The following is a 26,452-nucleotide window of genomic DNA, read 5'->3' on the forward strand; positions in this document are numbered from 1 at the left end:
CACACACATATTAAACATACATACATACGTATATATATACACACTATATATATATATATATATATACACACAGTACTGTTCTAAAGTTTTAGGCAGGTGTGAAAAAATGCTGTAAAGTGAGAATGCTTTCAAAAATAGACATGTTAATACCATTTGCTTGATTATAAATGTCAACTGAAACTTTGGATCTTTTAATGAATGAAAAAAAAAGAAAAGGCCTGAATATAAGCTGACCCTATTGGCGATGAATGCAAAAACAGTATTTTTTATCCCCCCCCCCACAATCTGGCTCACTCATTTTTTCTATCACTTTCTCTCTCACATTCCCTATCAATGTTTCCCTACCTTTCCCACCAATCCCTCCCTTGTCTCCTTTCTAGCAGCTCCGATTCTTCCTTTGGCTCCTCACGTTCTTCTATCTTCTTCCGTGTCTTTGTTTTTCACCCGCTTCTCCATAAACCAGCCCTCCTGAAGCACTTCTGCAGAGGGACAAAGCCACGTGGCATACATTCTTCTGTGGCTGGAGGAACAGGGATAGGCTGCCTCCGTGGCTCTACCCATTTGCGGAAGTATTCAGAGGACAGTATAACGAAGGCCTATTTGCGAAGTAAAAGAAGTGTTTCTGCACTTCTTTCTCTGTGATTCTGGATTCACAGAGAAGCGGGTGAAAAAAAGAAGACACAGAAAGAAGCTGATGAGGAAAGAAAACAGAAAAACAAGAAGAGACAAGAGAAGAAGCGTAGGTGCTGGAAAGGAGACATGGACGTAGAAGCGGTCAGCACTGTGGAGAATCTAGGGAGACTTTGAGTGAGAGTGAATGGAAGCGTGAGTGAAAGTGAGTGACAAAACCCTAGACTTGGTTTATTTTTAATACATTTAACAAAATACAAAGCAAACAAAAGAAATGTCTAAATCAAATCAATATTATGTGAGAACATCCTTTGCCTTCAACGTCACATTAATTCTTCTAGATACACCTGCACACATTTTTCTAAGAAGCTTGGCTGGTAGATTGTTCTCAACATCTTGGAGAACTAACCACATTTCTTCTGTGGATTTAGGCTGCCTCAGTTGCTTCTCTCTCCATGTAATCCCAGTAATTTTGAGATCAGGGCTCTGTGATGGCCATTCCATCAATTTCACTGAAAATAGTTCTTAATGCAACATTGCCCGTTTTCCTTGTGCTTCTTCAAAAGAGCAGAACATCAGGAAACCCCTGTCTGCCTTGAAATCTGCGCCTGGGAGAGACCTTGCTGATGCAGTGTAACTAGCTTGTGTCTTGTTGCTGTGCTCAGTCTTGCCATGGTGAATGACTTTTGACATTAAGTATTTTATTTATAAGCATAATAAAGCATTCCTCTGGGCTAATTCTGAATTCTTAAGAAGAAAATTACACAGTAAATGAGAAGGCAGTTAAAATACCTATGTAACAGTTTGTTGTGGTATGTGGTAGGTCACTGCTAAGTCGTGGTTTAGTTAAAATATAAACTTTTGATGAGGATTGTCTGCTTTTCGAGTACCTTTATGACTATTTTGCACATCCACTTTATGACTTTATTTTGCATATCCACATCCATACATAACTTTTTATAAGAATTCTGGGCAGAAGGGCAAAGTGACAGTAAATGGTACTGCCTGTATCCACAGTAAGCAACCCCTTTAAATCAATTAAAGTCCACATGTACCATAATTACTAAACCACAAGTACCGGTATCAATGACAATTCTAAATTGCTGTGCTGGTTTATATCGATCACTATGGATGTGTAGTCTACTAAACATGTCTGTATGGCTCCTTCTACATAAATGTCTCTGCCTGGCCCAGTTCTGAGTCCTGAGTCATGTTTTCAGAACATCGCTTTGTCATATCATTTAGAGCAGATATCCGCTAAAAGTACTATGCACACTTTTTAAACTTTTTTTTTTTTTTGAGGGAAAAGAAAAGAGGAACCTTTATAATTATATAATGTATAAGATCAATCACTTTAAAATATTAAGTTTGCTAGCGATTCTTCAATAATCTGTAGCATAATAAAGAAATAAAATTCTGGTTTACTTGGTATGTTTGCTGGAGCCAAGGCCTATATACTATTTATGTTTCTTTGAGAGCAAGAAAACGTAACTCAATCCAAGCGAGGAGATCCCAGTTCAACACTTAGTGGAATTTTAGAATCACATGTACTTGCTCTTTTTTGCTGATGGGAAGGAGGAAACATATGACAAAATGCAAGGTTCATGACAAATCTGGTAACTAGACAAGAGACAGCCCAAGGGCACAAAAGAAGGAAGGTCACTGAGGATTTCAAATTAAAAATGTTACATGTAGATACACTGATAGAAGGCAAACGTAAAGCACCTGGAGTTTTGAACATTGCTCTTTCATGTCGGAAGCCAGAGAATTTGATGAGCTGTCCAGAGAAGTGGAGCTGTCCCCTCCTGGTCTAAGCTGACAGCATTTTCCGAACACCCTAACCGGGGCATCACTTACAAGTTTCTGCAGATACAAAAAAAAAATCTGAATTAAATTTATCGGTTTAGTTTAAAAAATAAACCTATATTAAAAATATGTTAAATCATAAAAAAAAAAAAATCTCTGGCAACAACACTTGTGCCTGACAAAGCAAAATTTTACATGACTAAACAATTATTTCAGTGAAAGGTTCAGACACTTGACAGAATAATATTTTTAATGGTGCATTTAGTATTCATATATGAGGGACGTTCGAAAATTTTCCACGCTTTTAAATTTTCATTGGAAATGGTGAAGGCGGTTAGAGTAGCAATTGGTTGTGTATTACTGTGTCATGTGACTAGTTCTGTCTGGCAAGCCAGCTGCCCTTGCAGTTTAATATAAGAGTTTTCACCCTGGGGTGAAGATGGCTGCAAAACTTATAAGTTGCACCAAAGAGAGTTCTGTCATACACTTTTTGTGGGTGAAAGAAGTGCTGGTAAAACAGAAAAATAAAAGTTGAAGAGGTTGCAGCAAAGCTGAATGTGAGTGTTGGATCTGCCTACGCCCTGATTCATGAGAGCCTTAAGTTCAGTAAAGTGTGTGCCAGGTGAGTGTCTAAGCAGCTAACAGCGCAAGCGCGTAGACGTTTATTCCCAACACATGGCCCGTTGTCGTGAAGAAGGTGATGATTTTATGCAGAACATATCCACTAGTGATGAAACGTGGGTTCACAAGCCCGAAAGCACGCCGCAGAGTATGCAGTGGAAGCATCCGTCATCTCCTGTAGCAAAGAAATTCAAGACGCAACCACTGAACGTTGATGTTGACCGTCTTCTGGGAAAAAGTTGGTACAACGTTGGGAAAATTGTATCGCAAAGGAAGGTGACTATGTAGAAAAGTTTTGAACGTCCCTTGTATGTATGTAATGTATATCACAAACAATGCTGTATATAAACATACTGTACACACACACACTTAAGAATGAAGCTACGTAATAATGAAATTGACACATCTGTTTGCACCACAAAAGTCAATATCTCCTCTAGTCACTGAGTAGCCAAATTCTGTTTCTACTGTCTCGCTTTTAAGATCAATAGGCCTTGGATGCCATTGATACTATCTAGGCTCTTCTTACATCCCTAATAAAAATTACGTGACTAACTAAGCCAGGGGTCCTCAAACTTTTTAAACAGGGGGCCAGTTCACGGTCCCTCAGACCGTTGGAGGGCCGGACTATAGTTAAAAAAAAAAAACTATGAACAAATACCTATGCACACATATACACCAATCCACACACATACCAATCCACACACATACCCCAATCCACACACATACCCCAATCCACACACATACCCCAATCCACACACATACCCCAATCCACACACATACCCCAATCCACACACATACACCAATCCACACATATACTAATTCACACACACCAATCCACACACACATACTAATCCACACACATACACCAATCCACACACGCACACCGATCCACACACGCACACCGATCCACACACGCACACCGATCCACACACGCACACCGATCCACACACGCACACCGATCCACACACATACACCAATCCACTCTCACTGTATGCTTTCCTACCTTTCCTCTTTTCTCCTTACAGCTCCTTTTCCTGCTCTTCGCTCCTCTTCTTCTTCAGTCTTCTTCCGAGGGCACGGGGTTCAGAGGGCACGGAGAGCGGTGGGCGCGGCTTCAGTGTTGTGCGCCGGGATCTGACAACAAACCCCGGCGCACAACAGCTGTTGCCGCGCGGATCACAAGGGAGCGGTATCGGAGGTCTTTAACAGACCTCCGGCTCCCTTGAGTGATTTTAAGCCGGGTTCAAGGGAAATCCTTGAACCGGCTTAAAATCACTCAAGGGAGCCGGTGGTCTGTTAAAGACCTCCGATACCGCTCCCTTGCGAGCCTGCTCCTCCAGCGGCGGACATTACTGTCCGTCTCTGGAGGGGTGCCGGGTGCGCCCCCCCCGCTAGGTACGCTACTGCATCCTTGTGTTCCGAAAGCATCTTTCGGAACACATGGATGTCCTGAGGCAAAAACACCTGGCGGGCCGGGTAAATGCGCTCCGCGGGCCGCATGTGGCCCGCGGGCCGTAGTTTGAGGACCCCTGAACTAAGCCTTTGAAAGCAACTGAAATAGCACACTTTCTTGGTATTGAATGGATAAGATAGTAACTCGCAATTTATAACATTTTTAATTTTTATGTTTTTGTCTCTTCCTCTCAAAGATGGGGTAGGAGGAGGAATCAGCAACCATAAATTTTTTTTTTTTTTTTAAAAATTCACATTACATTTTCAGTTTCCAAACCCATGCATTTTTAGTGTGTCACACACTGTCACAAATGAGGGTCAAAAAGTTTTTGTGCGCAATTGGTGCCTGCAACCCCTATAAAGGAACAGGTGCACTTAAAATTAACTTTCTAGTATGCTGTCGATGAAATGTGTAAATGTACACGCATACGTTTATACACGCAGTTTCCATAATTAGCTCTGTAAGATGGATCCTGCACAGCAACATCACAGTGAAGATTCAGTTTACAAAAGAATTCACACAACTGCTCCAAGGTTACAGTGTGGTCGATCTTGGCAGCATTAGCAAATAATTCTGAATATTTATTTTATCAATGTAACATGCTTAAATGCATTCATAAGTGGTCTCTGATGGTTGGCAGATTTTTTTTTTTATTCTAAAAACTACATGGTACATTGGGGAAAAAATCCCTTTGCCCTCTACCCCATTTTGGAAATGTCCATGCTTTGTTGTGGAAAAGAGTATTCATAACTGTCCTGGGTCCTAACTCACATTAAATGGCAAGTACAACTAATATTTGTGCACCTTAAGGACTTGCTTCTGCGTTCAAAGTTAAACATTTATCATCTAAAATATTTTTTTTAAAAAATAAAATGTAATGATTTAAGTTTAGCTCTGAATTTGGCCACTGGGAGAATTGTTTCACCCATATTTTGCCAATACCTGATACAAACCACAGGTAAACAGGTATGTTTTGTTTTTTTTACTACATGTCCTTCAATGGATTAGACATCTAAAAAACGTCTCTCTAAATGTTTTCCCAGCTGAGTCACGAGATATCTGGCAGCTGCTTAATGCGAATCTGGACACCATTTGGCCAGGGCACTTAGGATCAAACCTAGCATTGCAAAAACACAAACATTTATTTTCTTTCCTTTGGCTTTCACAGAAATAGGTTTTTACATAATGCCAAGGCTGACTGGTTAATAAAATGTTAGTGGAGTCTAAAAACTCCTGGTATGACATCCCTGCTCAAGGAAAAGCATGGAGGGATTTAGATAAAAAAAAATAAAAAAACTAAGGTTTAAAAAAAAAAAAATGAGGATTGAGTTCGGTCTGACTGCCAGTTTCACATATGAAGTGCTTCACAGGGCTGTGTTTTAAAAGTCTGGATAAAGCTGTGCAGAGTTTTTCCATTCACTGCAGTGGAGTACAAAAGACTTTAATGTTTTAGGGCCCTACAAAGTGATTGTGCCGTAAGCAGCTGCCACTTTAGTTCTGTGTTAAATTCAGTCCTTAGTGGACCCATTTCAACGCAAATATGAAGTTACGCACAAACTCAAAGAACTTCTCTAAAGCAGGGAACACATCTTTATTCTGCATAACTGCAGTATTTTTCACGTTTATGAAGCAATTTAGATGAATAAAGTAACTTAAAGAAGTTAAAAACTCTCAAACGAATATACAAGAAAATGCTCTTCCATCTTCAGAATTTTTTGTCAGACACCAGGGTGGAGTCCTTGTAAGAAATTCATATCTCAGCTGAAACTCGTAAGCTACAATTGCAATTTATCTCTGACCCAACAAAGTTCCAGGCTATGCGCACCAAGCATGTGACTGACTCGGCCAGCAACCAACAACTCTTACATGCAAAACCACACACACCATGTGTCCAAAGTCAGTCCCTCTGCTTCTGCCTTCTTTTGGACAACTGCTTACTTGTAACCCTAGGGACTTTATAAAGCATGCTGAGCTGAGCTTCTCATTACCCTGCGCAACTTTTCTTTCATGAGCATGTAACCTTTAAATAGCCCTGTTCCTCAAGTCTAGATCATGAATATATTCCATGATGAACACTATGGACTTTTTTCATATTTACCTCCTAACTATAATTACGCTTACTGTTAGATATAAAAAAAACTGGTAACTTTTTTTAAATGAAGAATGAACCAGAGTACCATATAACCACCATAAATAATTGAGTGTGTATGTGTACAAGAGACCTGTGAATGGGAGATCAGATACATACACAGTGGCGTCTCCAGCTTTCATATTTAGGGGGGGCACATGGGGGGCCAGGGACCAAAGTAGGGGGGCCAATTATAAAACGGTACATATACACTATATATATATATATATATATATATATATATATATATATATATATATATATATATATACACACACACACGTTAGACGTGCATTTCTAACTACATAATATGCACTTATCTCTTTGAAGTTAGCCCCTGCTGACAATATATATAAATATTAGACCCTGCTGCCGATATATAGAAATATTACACCCTGCTTCTGATATATATTAATATTAACCCCTGCTGGGGATATATGTTGATATTAGCCCCTGCTGTGGATATATACTTATATTATACCCTGCTGCTGATATACATAAACCATTCACTAAACCATACCGCTCTTTTACTTACACCCTGTAGTTCAGGTATAGATCAAATAAACAACACATGGAAACAGCACACGCAACTAAATGAGATATAAAAAAAAACAACTTGTATTTGCAGGTATACATAAATAATGTATGGAAACATAGCATTGCAGTTATAAACCAACAGAACACACAAACCCAGCATTGCAGGTATAGATCAACTGGAAATCACATGTACACTCAGCACTGAAGGTATAGATCAAATAAACAGCACATGGAAACAGCACTCCAGGTATTGATCAACTGAATAAGACATACAAATCCTATATTTGCAGGTAAAAATAATGTATGGAAATATAGCCGATACAGATGAACAGAATGACACAAAACCCAGCTTTGCAGGTATATATCAATTGGAAATTACATATAAACTCTGCATTAAAGGTATAGATAAAACACCCTAAATTACAGACATAGATCACTGGTCACACACCCCAAAGCCAACCCTGGTGTCCACACTGCCCACATAAAACCCGACCAGCACCCAAATTACATATTGTGTCAACTTTGTCCCCAAACAGCTGAACGTACGCCAAGTTTGTCCCATAAACACTTCTTCCTCCTAATCTATCCTATCTACCCCCTCTCCCTCCCAATCTATCCTATCTACCCCCTCTCCCTCCCTATCTATCCTATCTACCCCCTCTCCCTCCCTATCTACCACCTCTCCCTCCCTATCTACCACCTCTGCCTCCCTATATACCTACTCTCCCTCCCAATCTTTCCTATGTACCCCCCTCTCCCTCCCAATCTATCCTATCTACCCCCCTCTCCCTCCCAATCTATCCTATGTACCCCCCTCTCCCTCCCAATCTATCCTATCTACCCCCCTCTCCCTCCCAATCTATCCTATCTACCCCCTCTCCCTCCCAATATATCCCATCTACCCCCTCTCCCTCCCAATCTATCCCATCTACCCCCATCTCCCTCCGTATCTATCATATCTATCCCATCTACCCCCTCTCCCTCCCAATCTATCCCATCTACCCCCTCTCCCTCCCAATCTATCCCATCTATCCCCTCTCCCTCCCAATCTATACCTATCTACCCCTTTTCACTTCCTATCTACCTCTTCTGACTCTCTAACCCCCTCCTAACTTTCTACCCCCCCCTTTGAAGTTCACTTACCTTGGGCTTGTCCAGCGGTGAGATCGCGAGGTCTCTGTATCCCTGGTTCTGCAGTGTGCGCGGCTTCACTGCCGGGCGCCGGATATGACGACATATACCGGCGCCCGGCTTGAAACGCCGGCACTGCGACCAAGGCAGAGGCCTCGCGGTCGCGGAGAAGAGTGAGAGGCGCCGAACGGTTGCTGAGAACTTAATCCTCAGCGACCGCTCGGCGCCTCTCTTTCTCTCCTCCGGGTCTATAAAAAAAAAAGCCGGCGTTTCAATTGGGGGGGCACACCGGGGGGCACAGCATGATTTTGGGGGGGCCATGGCCCCCTCTGGCCCCCCCCTGCCGACGCCACTGTACATACATGACGTACACATTCTGAGACGTACAAATGTATCATTTTGCCAAAAAAGCAAACCCCAAAAGCCATTTAAAGAAGGATTATTTTATTTAAGCTATAAAATGTATTTTTTCTTTTTTAGTACAACAATTTTAACTTGAAATACAGCACGGTTTGGGGACTTTTTAATTTGGTTGCCCTTTTTAGCAAAGGGTTGTATTAATTATGGCGTGTACGAATTACATCAGACTAGGGCTGAAACAACTAATCGATAAAATCGATAATAATCGATAATGAAAATCGTTGTCAACGATTTTCATTATCGATTAATCAAATAGATTTTTATCGATTATAAAAAGAGGTTTTTTTCAGAGCAAATGCTCTGAAAAACTCCTCTCCTTATATAATCCGACCTCAAACAGAGATCGGATTATAACACTAGAATCCAGATCCCCCGCAACGCTGCAGGGGACCTGGATTCCCCTCACTGTCGGCCGGTCTCTCACTTCCGTCTCTCTCCCCCCTCCCATCTGCCTCCTCCCCCCTCCCATACATCACTCTGCCTCTCTACCCGGCTCCATTACTGACAGGCACTTTCCCTGCAGCTTCATAGAAGCCTCAGTGTAAGTGAAGGTGAGTAACGGAGTTTGTCTGTGCGATGCAGACCCCCACCGGCTGACAGAGAATCATCCTCTGTGTCAGCCAGTGAAGGTCTGCATCGCACAGACAGCCTCCATTACTGCCCTTCACTTACACTGAGGCTTCTATGAAGCTGCAGTGAAAGTGCCTGTCAGTAACGGAGCCGGGTAGAGAGGCAGAGTGATGTATGGGAGGGGGGAGGAGTCAGAGGGTTGTATGGGAGCCACCCTCCCATACACCACTCTGGCTCCTCCCCCTCCCATACGCCACTCTGCCTCTCTACCCGGCTCCCTGGTGTCTTGTCAGCAACTGAGGTTCACAGGAGGCAGAGTGGAGTATGGGAGGGGGGAGGAGGCAGAGTGGAGTATGGGAGGGGGAGGAGGCAGAGTGGTATATGGGAGGGGGAGGAGGCAAAGTGATGTATGGGAGGGGAGGAGCCAAAGTGATGTATGGGAGGGGGAGGAGGCAGAGTGGTGTGTGGGAGGGGGAGGAGGCAGAGTGGAGTATCAGAGGGGGAGGAGCCAGAGTGGTGTATGGGAGGGGGAGGAGCCAGAGTGGTGTATGGGTGAGTTATAGTGGTGTATGGGGGGTATTATGAATTTCAGGGCATATAGGGGGTATAAGGCATATCGATATTAGGCATATCAGGGGGTAAAAGGTATATCAGGGGGCTCAGCTGCATATCACTGGCATATAAGGAGTATAAGGCATAGCACAGTGGAATCTGGCATATAAGAGGTATAAGGCATATATGGGGGCAGAGCGGCAAGCTGGGGGTCAGATGTGCATAACTGGGGGCAGTTTGGTAAATAAAAAAAATTTAAACAAGGCTTTTTTCTCAGATTTTATTAAATATGAAAAATAGTTAACATATGAATTAATATTTACTAATAACTTTGTATTAAAACCTAGTTTGAGAAACACCGTGTTTGGGTTCTTGTAGCTTTTATTATTATGTCAGTAAAATAAGAAGGTGAATAGAGAGAGGCCATTGCAATAAATAGATGAAAGTGTAAATTGTACGTTTTTTATTGCAATTTTTCTTCAATTTAAAATAATGTATTTTTTTATCCGATTAATCGAAAAAATAATCGGCCAACTAATCGATTATTAAAATAATCGTTAGTTGCAGCCCTACATCAGACAACAAACATGGATGATCTTGAAAAAACTCAAAACCAACCAACATTTTAAAGAGATTATATATATATTAAACACATACCTATTGTTTATGCTATATCTTTAAAAAAGAATAAGCACAGTTACACGGAATATATTAATGCAGCATAGGAGCTTTCATTTAAGGGTAAGGTCATAGTAAACAGCCAATGAAAAAAAAATCAAGGGACGGGTCGGACAAATCCCTGGAACTAGGCAGCAAAGGATCCAAAAACTCTACTGCTGATGTTAAAATGTCCATACTATTTCATATTGATGTCAATTGAGATCTCTATCCCCACTGTCTAAGAACTCCAAGAATTTTTTTACCTGGCTCCTAAAATTGACCTAAGAATAGGCAGAGTGACAGGCACTAAGTCAAAGAGCACAAATGAGCGCTCTTGAATCATGTCTGCAGAACTGTTGTGAAAACACTGAGAATATAGGTTTTTTTTATACATCAAACCATGTTTTTTCACATGGAAATCATTTTCACTAGATAACTGTTAGGAGATAATTCCAAAAGAAAAGAAAATCATTACAAATAATGAAAACACTTTTTCAACCACTCTTGCAATGCCTGTGGAGTGAGCAAGCCACCTATTTCAGATGTCTTTACATGTGCCAACTAATTTCATATTTAATTTATGTGAAACTTGCCCATTTTGCATGTGTGTGTTTCTGTGTGTAATTAAAAATGGCCAGCATGGATCTGGCTACCAGGAACTGTGAATATCTGGAAGTTAAGTCTGGGTTATAAATAAGTTTTTAAAAACAGATTTAGTCTAGTCAGGGAGAAGGAGATCATATGTCTTGACAAGGTCACAAGGTGTGATCTGCCACTTACGAGGTCAGTGCATAAACCACTTAACTGCTCCTCCTACACCATGCACATGATCTTTAGTGTAAATACTTGAACCCCAGCAGAACTGCTGTCAGCATATTCTGGATACCACATGTCAGCGACTTTCAAGTAACAAATCACCCTAAAATGCAGAGTACTGGCAAGAAACAAGTAGCATGTGACTGAGAGGCAAAGCATTATGTGCCAAAGTCCCATTAGTTTTATGCTTTTATAAACAAAAAGAAAAAAAAAAGAAAAAAAAACAAAAAAAACATGCACAGCTGCGAAAATGACCATATTTGTAAAGAAACAAAAATAAAAAAAATAGCAAGACACACTTTGTATTTTTCTACAACACTACCCTAAAAATTAAACTTGATTAAAAACGTTGGGTCACTTCTAGTTTACCTCAACTGCCCGAACCAATAACCAACAAGAATCAGCAACATAACAATAGGGATTATCATGATGATGCAGAGAACAGGAGCCTAAAATGGTTGCTCCCATGATACACAATAGGTGGGGTTTTAATAAATATTACTTAATTTAATCTGTAAATAAATGTACATGAGGAAAGTAAAAGGTATGAGAACTGCAGCCATAACCGTATCTCCAACCAGAGCTGCACCTAGGCGGGTGAATGGGGTGCACCCCACCAAGGGACTCTGAGTAGCCTTATTTAGAATTTATGAAGATACTTTCTTCGCTAGGTAATGATCATTCACAATTGTTACCGCTAAAGAAAAAAAATCACTTTTTGGTAGAGCAGATCTCCAATTTGTACTTCCTGCTAGTGAAGTAGTTATAATATATTTTTACTTAAACTAGTGAACATTTTGAGATCAACTAAATCACTCACAACTTACCGACACCGAAAGATCATCTGTCTTGCGTTTGGAACTGGAGTCAAACAAGACATTTCGTCCTCGTTTTTCACAGTCCTGATAAACAATCAGGCGGATTTGGCTTGTATCAAATTCATGGGAAGGCCAACTGTGGAAATAAAGACAGGACTGCTTATCTGGCATGGCAATCTTTACACAAGATGAATCCAAATTAATTTTCAAAACATGATAGCGCTGATCCAAGAGTTAAATATAAGTTTCTTATTTCATACTTTAAAGGAAACTTAATTAAGGTATACACTGTTGCCGACTATGACCCGATAGGAATGACTTGCACTATGCATACTTAGGCATTTTGTACTTTATAGATGATCTGCTCCCATTTAAATATACAAAACATAAATTTACAGCCGCAGAAGAACCCATGTGACATTTCTGTCAATAGTATATATTAAGTACAGGTCTTTATATAAAGTTGTGCACTAACACAGAAAATGGGCTACTATATAAAAGTGTGATGTGTATATTTCAAATATGTCCCCCCGGCCATGGTTCCCCTGCTCACCTACCATATAAAAACTTCACAGAATACCCCTTTGCCTTAGCCTGGTAAAATCAATTTACACAACACTATGTATCTAAACAATTGTTCCACATATAGACATAGGAAATAAAGTATAAAATAAAGCCAAAACTATGTGTGGTGGCCACGGGGTGGAAAAAACCCACTAAAGGCAATGTTTTTGCAATCACTGGGTGGCAAGAATGTGCTAAACCACAATTTGTGTCTCATAAGTGGCCATGTTGGAAGATATTTTGAAGAGGATTACTTTTTTTCTCATATGGTACTGCACATTGTGTTGAGTTTACCTAATGTGGCAAACAGCCATTGGGAAAAGTGAAGGACTTACTGCTCATCTGGAGTATACATTATCGAAAGCTAGATAAGTACAGTTTTCGTGACAGTACAAACCTTGCTTAAAATAGCCTGAATACTGACACCAGCAGTCACATCTATAACCAATGTATCAAAATGAAAAACAGAGCTGGCTTATCTCTGGAACTTCAGCAATACAATGTGGTATTTACAGTGTGTGTGTGTGTGTGTGTGTGTGTGTGTTATAAACGTGTGTACGTGTGTGTGTGTTATAAACACTGCTTTAGTATTCACTATTACCAAAGGGGCTCTCCTTGCAAACATCACAAACTTATTTTCTGAAGCAGCTTCGGGCCAGGCCTAAAAAGTGTGTGCTGAAACACAGTAACCCCTAGTGGCTAGGTTTAGAATTGCAACTAGCTGTCACCTTTGCAAACCTACTGAAAATATGTAAAATATTAAAAAAGAGAAAACAAAACACAGGTAACATACACCTGTTATATAAGGTTCTTAGAAAAGAAAAATACAAAAGTAAAATATCTACCCAAAAGTAGATTTATTTACTAGTTATCAAATGGCATTAAGGGATCCTACTGACTGACTGTTCACAGTTTTACTGATATGTCCCTGCAAACATGTAGTGTTACAGTTACCTAGGGTCAGGAGTAAGCTAGGTGTGTCTGTCACATGGCTTATGACAAAGAAGCAAGCCACTATGCACATGGGTCATTTACATGACCATTAAAAAGACTGATGTTACTAGGGCTGCAACAACTAATTGATAAAATCGATAATGAAAATTGTTGCAATTTCATTATCGTTTAGTTGAATCGATTTTTATTGATTATAAAACAAGCACAAATGCTCTGAAAAATACCTCTCGTTTTATAATCCGTTTCAGTGTGACTCAGAGCAGTTCCTACTTACCAGTCCCTCCCTGCAGTCACTGACGATTGGCTGCAAGGGGGACAGAGAGCAAGAAAGGGGTGGGGCCAAATTGCTGTTTGGCCCCGCCCATTTCCTATAGCGTCCAGATGGCTCAGGAACTCATCTGAGTATAAAATTAATATTTGGGCTGCTGAAAGTTAGGGGAGGTGGGGGCTAATTTAGGGGCAGTTATAGTTAATGGGGTGTTTAGGGTTAATTTAGGGGCAGTTAAGGTTAATGGGGTGTTTAGGGTCAATTTAGAAGCAGTTGTGGTTGATGGGGTCTTCAGGATTAATTTAATGCTGAGGACTGAGGTTAATTTAATTAATTTAATAAGGTTTACTTAAGGTGCAGTTAGAGGGAAAGGGGAGCAAACTGAGGGGAATCTAAATCCTGGGGGCAGTGAAGATTAACCCTGTATTCATTTATAAAAGAATTGTGTCTGTGAATGAGTCTGTAAATCTATGAGTGCACTATGGCATATCAGGGGGTATACGGCATATCTGGCTAGGACATTTTTTTTCGAGTAAATATAGTCATGAAACCTATAGTGAATACATCACCCAGAATGCCTGCTGTACTTTCTTTTTTTTTTTTAATTTATATTTTTTATTATTGTTTTTTAAAACACACAACAAAAAACTTTAAACAATATTACATTAATTGGCACGTATATTACCATATAAAAGAAAAAGACAAAAAAAGGACTTTACATATACAAAACAAGACATATATTGGATCCGGTACTTATGTATCTAAATAATTAAGATATAATACTAGAATAATTAGAATAAATATCATTACATATATTAAGACAATTATGTAGCAATTAATATAGTATTACAAAATATTTCTAAAAACTATAAAATACCAAGGACTGAACATATTATCAATCTAATTTTCCCTCTTGGAGAATTTTGATCCATTTTTCCCAATGTTTTTGGTATACATAAGTTCTTCTTTCTTGGGAAAGGATCAGTTTCTCCATATGGCATTGATATAAAAGCTGGGTTTTAATTTTTTCCCAAAGAATTGGTTCTGACGATCTCCAATTTCTAGCTATTGTTATTTTAATAGCAGTCAGCAGGTGTAATAAAAATTTCCTTTCTTGAGTAGACACTTTAGGAAGGTTTAGGTGCAATAAAGCTCTGTCTGGAGTCAGATTCCAATGGGTGCCAAATAAATCTATAAGTTTGGATGAGACTTTCATCCATACTTTCTTTAGTGGAAGGCAATTCCACCATATATGTAAAAAATCACCTTTAGTGCAACCACATCTCCAACAATTAGATATATTCTTAGAAGAAATTTTCATTAATATTGTTGGCACAAGGTACCAGCGGTTCATTACTTTGTATTGCAACTCGTTCAGGTTTAAACAGTGGATATCTTTATAAGTTAAATTCAGTGCTTTATTCCATTCCTCTTCCATTATTAGTCTTCCTAAATCATTCTCCCATTTTTTTAATGCCGGAGGACCATAGGTCTTTTTTAAGTAGGGAAATCAATTTTAATGCTTTTGCAAGTAATTTTTTTTGAGAGTTTCCTGTAATTATATAAGAAAATAATTCTTGTGTTTTTGGGATCAGATTCCAATTTCTTAAATATTTTTTTAAAAAAATACATTACAGTAACCCTAAATAGCAAACTATTCATTTTGCCCAATTATAGAGAAGCTTCCTTTTTAACTGTATTCAGGAAAATATAAAACATAAAGCAGCTGTATGACAACTCGGTTAAGCAGGAAAGTGATGGTAAGTTTTATCAAGTTCCAAGCACAATATATAGGTAAACAAAGCCAACACTAATCATTAGAAGAAACCACTTTATTAAAAGTGCAAAAAAAAATTCTAAGTCCAATTTCATAAGACAATATTAAAATATAAAATACAGTTATTACAAAAAGAAAAACGACCTCTTGTTTTAAATAATAATTTAACCTATTAAAGTTTATTACATATGCTTTCAGCGATTTAAAAATAAATCGAAAGTTATTGTACGGTACCTGGACTGCATCCTGGTTTGATCTGCAGCTCCACTTTTTCCAGAAACCACCTTTTTTTTTTAAATAATAAAAAAAAAAAAGAGACCCAAAATGTGCAGCCAGTTGTTAAAAATAGCAATAAACCATGCTCAGCTGAAACCACAAGGTTGTCAGGTGATGCACGAGGAGCTGTAATCTGAACAATACTCTGTCCAGGCTGTGTTTCAAAGTGCTCAATGCAATCCAGACCAGAATAGCCACCTTAAGCATATCATGTGCCAGGGGCAAAAGCTGTACTTTCGTACAGGGATCCATTTAACCAAAGCTGACTCTTGAGAGTCTGGAAACAGCCCTTTCCTTCTAAAGGTTGGTGATTTATCTAACAGTAAGCTAAAGCCTGTGCTAATTATCAGGAAAGCGCAGTCTGTGATGACAGTGCTGTGCACCAGCAGAGTTTTGATCCCTTCTTAAATAAGTATCATATCACCTGACTATACTCTCCTGACAACTGTGACCATGCATCTCGTGGGCCACAAAGTGTCAAGTTGATCAATGTGAAGGGGGGCAGAGAGGCTGCAAAATGAAGATGCCTTTTGCTATAAATCAGTCCTGGCTGTTAATTCCACACCTTCCTGGGTGACATTCTTGGGAGCAGCAGGATGCCTGCGTTCAATACCACTGTGAAACAATGTGGTGAAGCAGGCAGAGCCACCATGTGACATGGAGCTGTCCGTGCCACCTGGATCTGCAGCATAAGGGCCAACCAATGGCAGCGCTGCTTTCTCTTCTATTTTCGGCTATAAATTGGAGCAAGCAGCCGTCAGCTGACAGTTACTAACTCACATAATACTAGAGGGAGGGCCAGGAGCATATCTACAGCTTGTATGCACAAATACTTGCATGATCTGAGGTTCTATCATTTATATGGTACTAATTGTTGTTTTGCAATAGCAGTTAGTGCTTAAAACGGGTTAGATACATAAACAATTACTTGGGGTCTCACAGACACTAAAATCTTACTAATTATATTCACATACCCATAATCACTTCAAGCTTCCATTTCTTATATGCAGTATGTGTGGTAGACATAAGATTATTAGCCAAGGTGGTGGGATTTAGATCCCAAATCTCTGAGCTGTCCTACAGGAACAAGGAAAGCTACAGGTAGATATACAGAGCTCCTGTTTTTTGGAGGCCTCATGCAAGGAAGTTTAATGTGGCAGTTTATTATTTTACGCTGTTATTAAGTACCTAAATATACATTCTTCCAAACTAAAAATACACATAACATCACCTATCTAGACTTTTAATGTTCAACAACCCTATCCTTTAACATAGTTTCCATTAATTCCTTGTAAATGGGCACAGCATTCGCTAATTTCCAAATTTCTGGGACTACTACCGTTTATAATTCCTTAAATAAATCAGTTAACAGTTTTGCTAGTACACCACCAAGCTCTTTCAATATGTCTTATTTATCTTTACCTTAGGCAGCTTAAGTAGAAACTATATAACACTGTATATAGTGTAAATTTGCTGTCCCCTCAAATATAACAACACACAACACGAAAAGTGGAAATGTCCAAATCTGGCGTAAAATGTGTCAATATTTTGTGCGGCCACCATTATTTTCCAGCACTGCCTTAACCCTCTTGGGCATGGAGTTCACCAGAGCTTCACAGGTTGCCACTGGAGTCCTCGTCCACTCCTCCATGACAACATCACGGAGCTGGTGGATGTTGGAGACCTTGCGCTCACCCACCTTCCGTTTGAGGACGCCCCACAGATGCTCAATAGGGTTTAGGTCTGGAGACATGCTTGGCCAGTCCATCACCTTTACCCTCAGCTTCTTTAGCAAGGCAGTGGTCATCTTGGAGGTGTGTTTGGGGTCGTTATGTTGGAATACTGCCCTGCAGGCCAGCCTCCAAAGGGAGGGGATCATGCTCTGCTTCAGTATGTTCACAGCACATGTTGGCATTCATTGTTCCCTCAATGAACTCTAGCCCCCCAGTGCCAGCAGCACTCATGCAGGCCAGACCAAGACACTCCCACCACCTGAACCAAATAAGTTTATCTTGGTCTCATCAGACCACAGGACATGGTTCCAGTAATCCATGTCCTTAGTCTTGTTATCTTCAGCAAACGGTTTGCAAACTTGTGCATCATCTTAGAAGACGCTTCCTTCTGGGACGACCAATTTGATGCAGTGTGCGGCATATAGTCTGAGCACTGACAGGCTGACCCCCCCACCCCACCTCTTCAACCTCTGCAGCAATGCTGGCAGCACTCGTACATCTATTTCCCAAAGATAACCTCTGTATATGACGCTGAGCATGTGTACTCAACTTCTTTGGTCGACCATGGCGAGGCCTGTTCTGAGTGGAACTTGTCCTGTGAATCTGCTGTATGGTCTTGCCCACCGTGCTGCAGCTCAGTTTCAGGGTCTTGGCAATCTTTATGTAGAACAACAATTCTTTTTTTCAGATCCTCACAGTTATTTGCCATGAGGTGCCATGTTAAACTTCCAGTGACCAGTATGAGAGAGAGTGAGAGCAATAACACCAAATTTAACACACCCGCTCCCCATTCACACCTAAGACCTTGTAACACTAACAAGTCCCATGACACAGGGGAGGGAAAATGGCTAATAGGGCCCAATTTGGGCATTTCCACTTAGGGGGTGTACTCACTTTTGTTGCCAAGGTTTAGACATTAATGGTTGTGTGTGGAGTTATTTTGAGGGGACGGCAAATTTACACTGTTATACAGGCTGTACACACTACTTTACATTGTAGCAGAGTGTAATTTATTCAGTGTTCTCACATGAAAAAATATAATAAAATATTCACAAAAATGTGAGGGGTGTACTTTTGAGAGATACTGTATATCTAAAATGTTTTATCTCCCCTTTTTCTACCGACTGCGGGTAATTCTCTATTCTGCGTGTGTTTTGGCAGCTCTTATGACTTGCTTTGCCTCTTTCTGCTTAATCTTACACATCTATCCATCTTCCTCACTTTACTAATTTACCAATACTAACTTCTTGTGGTTTACTATTTTGGCCACTTCTGCCAAGTGCCACAGTGGTTTCTTTAATTGTTTGCTCTTACTGACCAGCCTAATTAAATTTTCTGCTACCTTCAATTATTTTAATAATCGATTAGTTGGCCGATTTTTTTTCCATTAATCGATTAATCGGATAAAAAATGCAAATTTTCTTTATTTAAAATAATGTAATAAAAAAACTTACAATTTATACTTTCATCTCTTTATCACAATGGCATTTCTCTATTCACTTTCTTATTTTACTGACATAGAACCCAAACACAGTGTTTTTCAAACTAGGTTTTAGTTATTAGTAAATATTAATTCATATGTTAACTATGTTAAACTATGAGAAAAAAGCCTTGTTTATATTTTCTTTTATGTGCAGCCCTACCTTCAATAATTCAACTTTTAAATAATCCAATTTCTCCTAGACCCCATTTAAATTGCCCCAGCCTGATAATGACTCCTCTACACATATTCTCATTTTATAAAAGTCAGCTTTTCTAAAACTTTTGTTTTTGTGTAGTGTGACTCAGTCACTGTTAAACCACACAGACTGATGATCACTAGATCCCAAACTTTCACCTACAGAAATGTCCTACAATATGCCCTCCTTAAGAATTTGCTCCTCAACTACTTGTTTTAAAAATAATCCCAGAAGGGAGATATGTGCAAACCGGGCACAACCTGCTACTTCGGTTTTCCCGTTCACATCAGGAAGATTAAAGTTACTTCCCCCTTTGCTGTCATTTTAGCTATTTCCTCAATTAGTAGATTATCTAGCTCTTTGGGTACACTAGACATGGAAGATGCGCTAAAAATGGCAACAAAAAGCTACAGTCATGAAATGGTTAAACACAAACCGTGCAGTCGCAGCAATAGGCATTCATCACAGAAAAATTGAGAAAACCTGCGCCTATTCATTAGTTGAGAATGCTAAATAAAATAAGCACTGTGATCACAAGGTGCCCTGACCACTATCCCAGCTTTCTGGAAAATAAGAGGAAGTCCTTTTGCATTAAGATGGCTGTTGTAACTTTAGCAAAGCCGCAAGTGAACATGAGACAATTAACTGACAAGTGATGAAAACATCACATGCACAAACCACTAACTAGCCCAGGGGCGTCCAAGTTTTTTCTGCAGTGGGCCACTTCATCAGAATTGTATACGTGCGAGGGCCGCACTCATTTTTCACTGTGAGAAAATATGGCCTTTAATAAGATATGCAGATTAAAATAAAGTAAATGACAAAAAACCTTTACTTTTCCTCTCACTGATTTCTGGGCCTAGAAAGTTTTGTGACTACAAATTCAGGATTCTGGATAAGTTAAAATGAAATAGTTTATTTATTTTAGGGATACACCGAAATTAAAAAGTCTGGACCAAAACTGAAAATTCAGGGTTCACTTAGCCAAAACTATTACCCCCCCACACACACACACACACACTTTTAATAAAAATAAGTCACACACCAAAATTGTACAAAAAAAATTATATATTATGATTGTTAACAGCAATCTCAGGCATACCCAGATTCCAGCATGTACTGGTTGGCTGGGCATTGTATTTTTTGTCCAATTTTAGGGTTAACCACACTTTTATTAAAAGTAACACACCACAATTGGATTAAAAAAATCAACAATATGACTTGACATGATAGGAGTGTGATTGCTAACAGCAAACACACTCTTTTTATACCCAGGCAACCAGTAAATGCTGGAACCTAGGCATGATGAAACTGTGATTGCTGCTAGCAGATTGCTGTTAGCAATCACACTCCTATCATCCCAAGTCAGCCAGTACATGCTGGTACAGGGTGGCTGTAAGTGCAGACCCCATACTGCTGGCAGCATCAATACACAAGGGGGCAGCTAGCCAGGTTTCAGCATATACTGGCTGACTTGGCATGATAGGAGCGTGATTGCTAACAGCAAACACACTCTTTTTATGCCCAGGCAACCAGTAAATGCTGGAACCTAGGCATGATGAAACTGTGATTGCTGCTAGCAGATTGCTGTTAGCAATCACACTCCTATCATCCCAAGTCAGCCAGTACATGCTGGTACAGGGTGGCTGTAAGTGCAGACCCCATACTGCTGGCAGCATCAATACACAAGGGGGGCAGCTAGCCAGGTTTCAGCATATACTGGCTGACTTGGCATGATAGGAGTGTGATTGCTAACAGCAAACACACTCTTTTTATACCCAGACAACCAGTAAATGCTGGAACCTAGGCATGATGGGACTGTGATTGCTGTTAGATTGCTGGTAGCTGTTAGCAATCACACTCTTATCATGCCAAGTCAGCCAGTACATGCTGGTACAGGATGGCTGTAAGTGCAGACCCCATACTGCTGGTAGCATCAATACACAAGGGGGCAGCTAGCCAGGTTTCAGCATGTACTGGCTGACTTGGCATGATAGGTGTGTGATTGCCAACAGCAATCACAGTCACATCATGCCTAGGTTCCAGCACTTACACATCCATGCTATCACACACACACAAATTCATTCATTCACAGATTCATTCCCTCACAGGCGTACTCATTCAAACCACCTCCCCCACCACCTTACCTTCACTACAGCTCTTGATGCCGCTCACAGCCTTCAGCAGGGGGCGCGGCCTCCCTCGTTCTCCCCACAGAGGAAGCAGAACTGGAGCAGTGAATAGACCCTCCCACAAGTAAGCAGCAGGGCTTGTGATCTTGGCTGCCGATCTTACGCGGGCCGCACCTCGAGGTCACGTGGGCCGCATTTGGCCCGTGGGCCGCATGTTGGACGCCCCTGAACTAGCCTGTACCCACGACACAGAGTTTCAGAGACACTCGTAAAAGGAGTTAAACTAAAGACAAAAACCTTACTTTAGATTCCACCTGCTTTAACCGCTTGACTGCTAACGACGGCATGGTGCCGTCGCTAGCAGTCCCAGTCAGGTGCTAACGACGGCACCATGCTGTCACTAGCACTACCCTACCTTGATGGGGGTCTGTGGACCTCCATCACCACCTACCCCGGCGATCTGCCCCTCACATTGAAGGGCATCACCGGGACCACCCGATCGGGCAGGTGACATCGCGCGTAATGATGCGATGACGTCACCGCGCAACTTTATTGAAAACTGACAATTGTCAGCTAAAGAGGTATGGGGGCATGCTGCTTAGATGCCTGTACCACATATACCGTTGGAAAGGTAATCGCCTTACCTTTACAACGGTATACGGCTTGTGAAAGAAGGAATAAAAGATATTAAGTTAAAAAACAACAATATTAAAAAAAGTAAAAAAAAATGATTTGGGGGTTTCTAAAGGCAGATAAATAAAGATCAAAATTGCCTAAACACCCCCAAATTAAAATTACCTAAACATAAACTAGTTTAACTTTAAAAAAAGTAAGTATTCTAGCTAAATGATCACTGTGGTAGCCAATGTTACCATAGTGATCATATAGCTATGAAAAGTCACATTCCCTTTTTAAAAATGGCCGATACTAACTTTTAACCCCATGATCCCTTTGATCATGGGGTTAAATTTAGCCAATGGTAGAGGGAGGCAACTTTTGAAATCTTGATAAACTGTAAATTAACTGCAAATATTATTAAAATCAGCCATTTAGCCCGTGCGGTACGTGAGTAACCATATCATCCCTGAAACTTATTTTTTGCTGTAAAAGTGATTTTTTTTTCTCCCTTTACCATAATTTCTTTGGGATTGTAAGGGGAAAGAATGGTGTGTGCTTCTGCAAGTGAATGTATGGAAAGTATGGTGTGTGCTTCTGCGAGTGAATGGAGATATGAAAGGCGTGTGAATGGTCAGTAATTAGGGTTGAAGCCTTGATGTGGCATTACTGCTTATGTAAGAAGTAAAATTTGGGCACAAAAAGTACACATTTGCAAAAACTACACCCCTTGGCGCATCAAATGAGGGGCTGCATGTGTTTCTAGTACAAACCTGGAGTGCGCAAGACATAAATGAACTTGTCGCTTTTAATTTAAAGTTTTCTTGTTTTTTTTTTTTAGAAGTGTGAAAGTCACTTATTTGTTGTGCACATCAGATTTCTGATACAAATACAAATAAGACCTCATTTGCTGCAGCTGGGGGTGTAGTTTCTAAAAATATATAGTTTTGTTGGCATATTTTAACATCCCAGGCAGCTAGAGCTGTTTAATTGACGGCAGCCATGCATTAAATTTAAAGATGTCTTTTGTGATAGTCTAATAAATTTAACTTTTAGCAATAAAATATTAGAAAAACGCAGTCTACTGTTGTCAATTTCTGTTTATTTTAGACCGGTTACCCACTACAAATATTTAGCAACACAGCTTTTGATATTAGAGTTTAGAAAAATAAAATTACAAACTAGTTTTTATTGAGTCGGAAGTGAAAAATTACACTTTTTTCACATTTTTGGCTTTATTTTGCAAAACTAATGGGACATACACATATGAAAATGGGATATTGGGAATCAGCTGGGTGTGCTGAAAAAAACAATATATAGTTTGTATAGTTTATTCCCAAGAAATGTACTTCTAAACGCATTTAAACGTGAGATGCACCAAAATCTTAGCGTTTTGCTTTCACATTGCTTAGCGTTTTGATTTCACATTGCAGGCAAAGACTACAGAAACCGGCACACATCAGTTTTTCTTGTTTGTTGTTTTCCTAGTAGGGAATAATGCTGTCAAGCACATACCACGACAAAAAAAAAGAAAGGAAATAAATGAAAGCATTTTTTTTTAGCTTTGCTCAGCAACGTCCCACATTTTTAAAACTATGCATTTGAGGCATTCCTATACCAGGCCCCCCAACTGTCCCGATTTAGGCGGGACAGTCCCGATTTTGAGACTCTGTCCCGCCTAACTCTACTGTGCCAGTGGAGCACAGAAATTGCGCAATTTAATGCAGCTGCACGCCCACCTCCAATTGCCATTCAAAGTTCTTGTGCGTGCCATGCCCCTTATGCTTCGCTGAGGCCCTTCGTCCCGCCCCCTTGAAGACGTGGCACGATGCTGGAGGGGGTGGGCTCACAGAGTCAATAGAGTTCCTTGTGTGGCAGTCAGTCCCGTGGAGGAGATCACAGAGCAGGCGGGAAAGTCAGAAAAAAAGTAATTATTATGGTACTAAAAAAAAAAATAGGGGCTGGCTGGGGGGCATGAGTACTCAGGGCAATGGTGCATTAATACACCAAGGAGAGAAGGCTGGGGCCTTATATAAATCAAGACTAAAGGGGCTGCTGACTGGGGGCATACATACACAATGGTGGAAGGCAAGGGACACAAGGTTGTGGGGGCATTAATACACAAGGGGGGCTGGCATCATTTACATATATACTAAAGGGGGGCTGTTTGGTGGTATAAATACACAATGGGGGCATCACACAAATCAATACTAAAAGGAGGGCTGGCTGGGGACAATACACAAGGCTGTGGGGTCACCAATACACAAGGGGGGGCAGCTGGGGCCATTACATGATAAATCAATAGTAAAGGGAGGGGCTGGCTGGGAGAAATTCACAAGCGGGCAAAACACAAAAGGGGGGTTAATGACAAAGCGGTGTGGCAAATACATTTTTATTTGTTGTAACTTAGCCCGTCCAGAGGTGGGTGTCAGCGTGGCAGAGCCTGCCCTGGTGTGTATGTGTGTGTTTGGGTGTCGGTGTGTCAGAGCCTGTCCTGGTGTGTGTGTGTGTGTGTTTGGGTGTCGGTGTGGCAGAGCCTGTCCTGGTGTGTGTGTTTGGGTGCCGGTGTGGCTGAGCCTGTCCTGGTTCTTTGTCCTGGACAAAACTTTCAAGGCCCAGAAAACAGTGAGAGGAAAAGTAAAGGTTTTGTGTTATTTACTCTATTTAAATCTGCATATTTTATTAACCCCTTAAGGACCGGGCTTACTTTTTCTTTTTGTACCCTTTGGGACTGAGGCTGTAATTCTCTCCTCACCCATTCAGTGTACCCACACAAGTTAAATGTTTTTTTCAGGACAAGATGGGCTTTCTTCAGATGTTGCTGAACACAAATCCTAGGCATATGAGGTACCATATTGGCTCGCTTTTAGGCCGCACCCGAATAAAGGCCGCACCCTAAAAGTTAGGTGCTTTTCTAAAGAAAAAAAATTTCTTAGTAAAAAAAACAGAATGGATATGCTGCCACTCTGCCCTCATCCCCCAATATATATACTGCCACACTGCCTCCCCCCCTGATATATACTGCCACTCTGCCCTCCCCCGATATATAACTGCCACTCTGCCCTCCCCCGATATATACTGCCACTCTGCCCTCCCCCCAATATATACTGCCCTCCCCCCCAATATATACTGCCACTCTGTCCGTTCCCCCCCCGGGATATGCTGCCACTCTGCCCCCCAATTTACCAAAGCAGACTCCCGGGTGCCTTGCACGGCCGGCCGGGGACATCTACGCAATACGCATAGACAACTTCCGGTGCCAGCACTACCGCCGCGGGAAGTGCCAGCAAAGGAGATTGTTAAAGCGCATCGTGTAGACGTTCACCGGCTGTGGTGATGCAGCGTAAACGACCTCCGCTGCCGGCAAGTCTGCACGATGTGCTTCAACAATCTCCCTTGCCGGGACTCTCCTGTGGGAATTCCCAGCAAGGGAAATTGTTAATGGGTTTTTATTTCTCATTTTCATGAGCTGTAAAAAGGTGGACTGTAAAACAATGATGGGCTGTACATGAAAACTGTCAAAAGATATAAAAAAAATATTAAAATAAGGTAAAATAAATGAAAAAGAGAAAATTAATGTTGAACAATGCTGAAAAAGCCTTTGTCCTTCGGCCATTTTACCAATAGAAAATTCGAGACAATCCTTGATAATCTGAAACTTGCCTTAACACTATTTTGCACTTGTGATTTATTTGAAATGAGCCACTGGGTAGCAAACAAACATACATAATACTAGCTGGTACCGTGAGACAATGGGACATTTTTCCTGGCACACTGAGGCAAGCATTTAGACGAGTCTATAGCTGCAGGGCCCTCAGTGACCTTTCACACATGTACTCATTTCTTGTACTTTTCAGGCAGGGCAATGATGGCACCGCTATAATTAAACACGTCCATGTAGTAGCATGTGCCTTTAAAAGACAAGTTGAATCACAAGAAAAATATCAAAAGCAAATATTTTCTTGGGGGGGGGGTAAGATACTGCAGTTTACAATATTAAGCAAGTACATGGTTTTATACTCAACAAAATGTGTATGTGTTAAGCATATATAAATACATTTACTGAAGATTCTCGCAACTTGTATGTTTTGTCAAATTAGTGTAATTGTTTTGGAAATATTTACTTTAAAAGTTCACCAGCTAAGGAAGATAGTAGTAGTTCTTCTCACTCCACCCTGAACTCTAAACAACAATGAAGAAATGATCTGGAGTAACTAAATTAAAAGGGGAGACGCAATCATCCAGATCCTGAGAACCAGAAAAAAAAAGTCTTGGAGAAATGGTCAGCATGTATCTCTCTTTTGGGGAA

General features: G+C 40.5%; 1 protein-coding gene and 1 long non-coding RNA gene across 6 annotated transcripts in view; both read right to left on the reverse strand.

Moving 5' to 3' along the window:
- FNIP1 (folliculin interacting protein 1) overlaps positions 1 to 26,452 on the reverse strand; it is a 65,802-nt gene that overhangs the window by 25,383 nt on the left and 13,967 nt on the right. For 4 of the 5 annotated variants that reach the window (XM_053461936.1, XM_053461935.1, XM_053461939.1 and 1 more), the window contains exons 2-3: positions 12,155 to 12,281; positions 2,356 to 2,493 (exon numbers count right to left, since the gene is read on the reverse strand). In XM_053461936.1, coding sequence (XP_053317911.1) covers positions 2,356 to 2,493; positions 12,155 to 12,281 — 265 coding nt within the window. Of the gene's footprint in view, positions 1 to 2,355; positions 2,494 to 12,154; positions 12,282 to 15,942; positions 16,007 to 26,452 lie in introns of those variants that run through there. The other variant, XM_053461937.1, reaches the window with a different exon arrangement.
- On the reverse strand, positions 18,859 to 19,549 carry LOC128490185 (uncharacterized). Its single transcript, XR_008353931.1, has 2 exons — positions 19,361 to 19,549; positions 18,859 to 19,059 (listed from the first exon to the last, which is right to left on the reverse strand). It is a non-coding gene; the product is annotated as an uncharacterized LOC128490185 (long non-coding RNA).

The sequence above is a fragment of the Spea bombifrons genome, chromosome 4 (assembly GCF_027358695.1).
Source record: "Spea bombifrons isolate aSpeBom1 chromosome 4, aSpeBom1.2.pri, whole genome shotgun sequence".
In the NCBI taxonomy this organism is placed as follows: Eukaryota; Metazoa; Chordata; class Amphibia; order Anura; family Pelobatidae; genus Spea; species Spea bombifrons.